We start from the raw sequence: 4,606 nt of genomic DNA on the forward strand, positions 1-4,606 counted from the left end.
CTGACCTTCAGATAAATGAGGTATTATTCATCTCTGCATATTTTATTGGTCCCATAAATATGTGGTTTTGATAAATTGAAAAGCAATAATGGAAGCAAACAGATGAGTTCGGAAACTATTATAATACTATGGTGGGATTTGATGTAAGGCTAATCTAAAGCCATAATAGGACAGTGGGTTGGACTTCCGAAAAAGAAATAGAGGAGTGTGTGTTTGTGTGTGTGTGTGAGAGAGAAAGAGATACACCAGTGGAGGTGGGGGAATAGGGGTGATGAGAAAAAGAAGTCTAAGATTATCCCAAGGTTCTTAGCTTGAATGTCATGGTAAACAGTGGTGCTCTGAACTAAGAGAATCTAGCAGGAGAAACAACATTGGGCAAGGGGAATATTGGAAAAATAAGTTTGGCTTTGGACATGTTGTATTTGAGATATCTATGGACCATATGCATAGGCAGTATAGTGTCATGGTTTGTAGTCAGACAAATCTAGGTGCAAATTCCATCTCTACCATTTATTTAGCTGTATGATCTTAGGTAAGTTACTTCTCTGAACCTCCTTTTCTTCATCTGTAAAGTAAGCATGTAAAAATGTGCAAGTTTGTTAATGAAAATTAAGTGGCTATATATGTACACACACACGTATATATATAGCACCAGTACAAAACCAGCAACGATAGCCAAGGCAGTTTGCAATCTCAGTCCTCCTTTCCTAAGCAATTTACATTAATGTACACAATTGAACAATTTTTTTGTTTTCTTTTTTTAAATTTTTTCAGCATATTACAGCATATTACATTTCAGCATATTACAAATGTTTAGGTTATACATATTGCCTTTGCCCCACCTGAGTCAGAGCTTCAAGCATGTCCATCCCCCACACAATTGAACATTGAATAGAGTGACATGCTCTGTTTTTTAAGGTGCTTTCAGAAAAATATTTTTATTTGAAAAGGCTCGAAATAAATTATTTATGATCAAGTCAAAATTTTACATCACAGAAGTAATTTAATTGGGAAAAAATTTTCTTTACATGATCAGTGGAATATTTGTTTACTAAAGCAGGAGCTTTCTAAATACTCTGCTCTGAGCCAAAAGTGGGCCTGATCCTGTAATAGGGAGCATGTGGGTATACCTGCATGGAGTTGCAGAGTAAGGAGGTAGAAAAGCCATCCAGTTCTGGACAGCCTTTGCCACAATTCTAACCTTTAAGGGTATTGGAAAAGAATGTGGTTTGATGAGGAAGGAAATAAAAAGGGGAAGGAAAGGTGAAAAGAAAGAAGGATACCTCACACCTCTCTACATTTGCTACATTTACTGATATTTCATCAGGAAGATGAGAAGATATTATCTGCCTCAGTACTCATTCAAATTGGGATGGCTTTTCCCAAGGATATATTGCAGTCTGGGCTCTGGGATACTGCCTTTTTCCATACTGTCCAAAAAGCTGCCTTGGGACTACTTACTGCCATTTAGTAGTAAAGAATCCCAAATTGCCCCTTTTCTCACACACAAGAAAAATCCCTAGACGTTATGTAGCACACACTCACATCTTTGGAGGATTAAGCGGAAACGTTCCTGCAGGGCAGAGTTCACTGGCTCCACGACTTGGCATCTGCATGTGCCCCACCCCATATATATATATATAGCCATATGGCCTTGAGGCTTCGTTCTCAAAACAGCTTGCCAAGAGCCCCTTGCTTGCCTCCCTACTCCTTCCTTCCTATAAACCTGTTTTCACTTTTAGTGCACTCTTTAATTCCCGTGGACTCAGTTATCGCAATAAATAAAAAGTCCCCCAAATATTTCCTCACTGCGATGTCATGCAAATTATTGACCTTATTCACCTTAGTGTTCAAGCAGTTGCGTATCATTGCCAAGATACAAAGAGGTGAAGGCTGCCCTGAAAGGGATATTTTTTTCTTAAAAAGAGCTTAAGAAAGAGAAAAAATTACTTATAAATTGTTTAGATCCCGAAACGGAAAGTCGGACAAGATACGTTCCGTGGCTTGTTAGGGTAAACGGACAGGGGAGGCTGTGGGGGAAGGGAGGGGCGCCCGGCGTGAAGAAAATGTGTGGCTTCTGGAGATCTTATATTCTTCCTAAACGAGCAGAAAGAGCTTAATCTAGGCAAGAATTTTGGATTTAGACAAGGAATCATATCACTGACTGCGCGACCTTGGATAAGTCACCTCACTCGTCATCGCTTTTGTTAATGAATGTGCAAAGTGGGGAAGAAGTCCCCTTCTAAACGCTTCTTTGAGGATTATGTGAGATCCCCTAAGTACATAGTTGACGCTCATTAAATTTTTGTTGCTACTACTGCTGCTTTTCAGAATGGGCCGTCGTTACTTCAAAATTCCGGAAACTTTGCTTTCTACAGTTTAATGTCTTCGGCTGTAAAAGGATAAGGAGAAGCAACACTTTTATACCTGGGGCTCATTTATTGGAACCAAAAAAAACCGCTTTAAACTTCAGATAGGCAAAACACGCTGAACTGGTGGCGGGACCCGCTTTGAAAGCACCCCCACTTAGGTCTCACCCCAGTGTGTTGTGGGAAGTGTAGTCCCGCGCTCCAGTCGCGCAAGTACAGAAAAGCGAGTAGCAAACTACAACTCCCAAGACGTAAAAAAGCGGGACTATTTCCCAGTCTGGCGGTAGCGCTGAGGGAGGGAATTGGCAATCTCGCTGCCTACGTGGGAGAGAAGGGAGGGTTGGGGGAAGTGTGGAAAACCTGAACCTGAGCTGCTGCCGCCTGAGGAAGATTGGTGGGAGAAGTAGAAGGGAAGAAACGGGTTGCGTGTGGGGTAAGGCGGGCATCCACGTCGCTGCCCCCGAGCGGCACAAAGTTCTTCACGATGTGGCTGAAGCCTGAGGAAGTGCTCCTGAAAAATGCGCTGAAGCTGTGGCTGATGGAAAGGTCCAACGACTACTTCGTGCTGCAGCGGCGTCGGGGCTACGAAGAGGAAGGCGGAGGGGGGCTCACAGGTAAGCTTTGGCCACCCCCACCTGCCTCAGGGCCGTGTTCACTGTTACTTAAAAGGTAGCGAGGAGAACAGTTAGTCGTCGCTACCCGCCGCCCGATCCTAAACCCTGGGCGGAGGGACTGGGGTTCTTCTCCCGCCACCACCTTTCCGCTACCACCTCCAAGTCCCGAGAGTGCCTCACTGGACGACCAGTTGCTCTTTGGGTGGGACAGGGGAAGGGAGGAGCGGTTCTTTCTGAGGCAGAGGAAGAAATGGGTACCTGCCCTGTCGCTTCCCATGGGGGGAGGGGGCTGATGACAAGTGTTCGACCTAGACAGGTCTCATTTAGGCTGGTGACTGGGGCCAGTTTGCAGTTGTGGACTTAACTTTTTTCACAAAACCCAGACCGATCATCACCACCCTGGGGAGTGTAGTTGGGGGGTGGGGGAGGCGCGGGGATGGCGAGGAGAAAGGGAGGCGCCCCAGTCACATCCTGGGAAATCGGCTTCAAAAGAGAGATTAAGGAGGCGGGGAAGGTCTAGGGGCAGGGCTCAGAATGGCTGATCTCTCCCAATTTAGCATCTTTTACTTTGCCTCCAAGTTTTCAATCCTTGGGATCCCTTCTCAAAGGCCATTATAACGTCGTAATCAATTTCTCTTTGAGTGTTTGGCGCTCTCCCTTCATTCAAAGCCGTGATTGTAAGCCAAACCAATTAAACGGGCGTTTCGCTCTCCCTGCCTAACCCACCCTGCCCCCACTTCTTAACAAGAACTGTTTCTTGGCTGAGAGTTTAAAGTCTCCGAAGAATGTTATTTTGAGATCATTCGTCTTGGGTAGGGACATTCAAACTTTTGGACGTTGGGGAGACAACTGTTTTTCGTGACAATTTCTGGTTTGGTACTGTGCCCTCGAAGTGGTGGACCATGTTTAATTCAGGCAGCGTGATGTAGTGGGAAGAGGAAAGAGTACAATCATCTGCATGTTAGTCCCACGCTCATCTCTTACTCGGTGGATGACATTCCTGAAATTCTTTCATTTACTCAGCCTTAAGCACCTACTGTGTGCCATTAGCAATTCTCCGGAACAAAGACAATTAAGATTCAGTTCTCTGCCTCCGCGGTGCTCGCTATCTGAATAAGGAGGGGAGGGTGGGATAAGGGAGGAGGAAGACCGCCTAGGAAAATCGGGTAAATTATCATTAGAACCGGATGACTGACAGGTTGAGTGAAGATTCATGGAGGAGGTTACCTTGCTTTTCCTCTTCTGTAAAATGGTGCCTCCCTCACAGAGTTGAGAGGATAAAAAGGAAGATACTAGACTCCAAATCAACGTATGTTGTTAAAATGGTGATAAACGTGTGCTGTTATTTCTTTTTCAAGCCACTCCCAGGGTGGAGAGAATTCTGAGGTTTTATAGGACATTTAAAAAAATTTTTTTTGCAAGACCCGTAATCTTATTCAGCTTCTGAAAAAGGCCCTCTTGAAAATATGGCAACAAAAATTGCCCTGTTAAACTTGACATGTTGTCATTTTCTGTGCCTGAAAAAGAAATTACAAGTGTTATTTTATTTTATTTTTTTTTTGAGACAGAGTCTCACTCTGTTGCCTGGAGTAGAGTGCTGTGGCGTCAGCCTAGCTCACAGCA

General features: G+C 44.3%; 1 protein-coding gene across 1 annotated transcript in view; it reads left to right on the top strand.

Annotated features, from left to right (window-relative positions):
* The first annotated feature begins 2,786 nt into the window (after nucleotides 1–2,786).
* TBC1D8B (TBC1 domain family, member 8B (with GRAM domain)) overlaps nucleotides 2,787–4,606 on the top strand; it is a 59,613-nt gene continuing 57,793 nt past the window's right edge. Inside the window, exon 1 of the mRNA XM_012644569.1 lies at nucleotides 2,787–2,983. Coding sequence (XP_012500023.1) covers nucleotides 2,854–2,983 — 130 coding nt within the window. The 5' untranslated portion in view covers nucleotides 2,787–2,853. The remainder of the gene's footprint in view (nucleotides 2,984–4,606) is intronic.

The sequence above is a fragment of the Propithecus coquereli genome, unplaced genomic scaffold, assembly GCF_000956105.1.
Source record: "Propithecus coquereli isolate 6110/MARCELLA unplaced genomic scaffold, Pcoq_1.0 Scaffold104, whole genome shotgun sequence".
Lineage (NCBI taxonomy): Eukaryota > Metazoa > Chordata > Mammalia > Primates > Indriidae > Propithecus > Propithecus coquereli.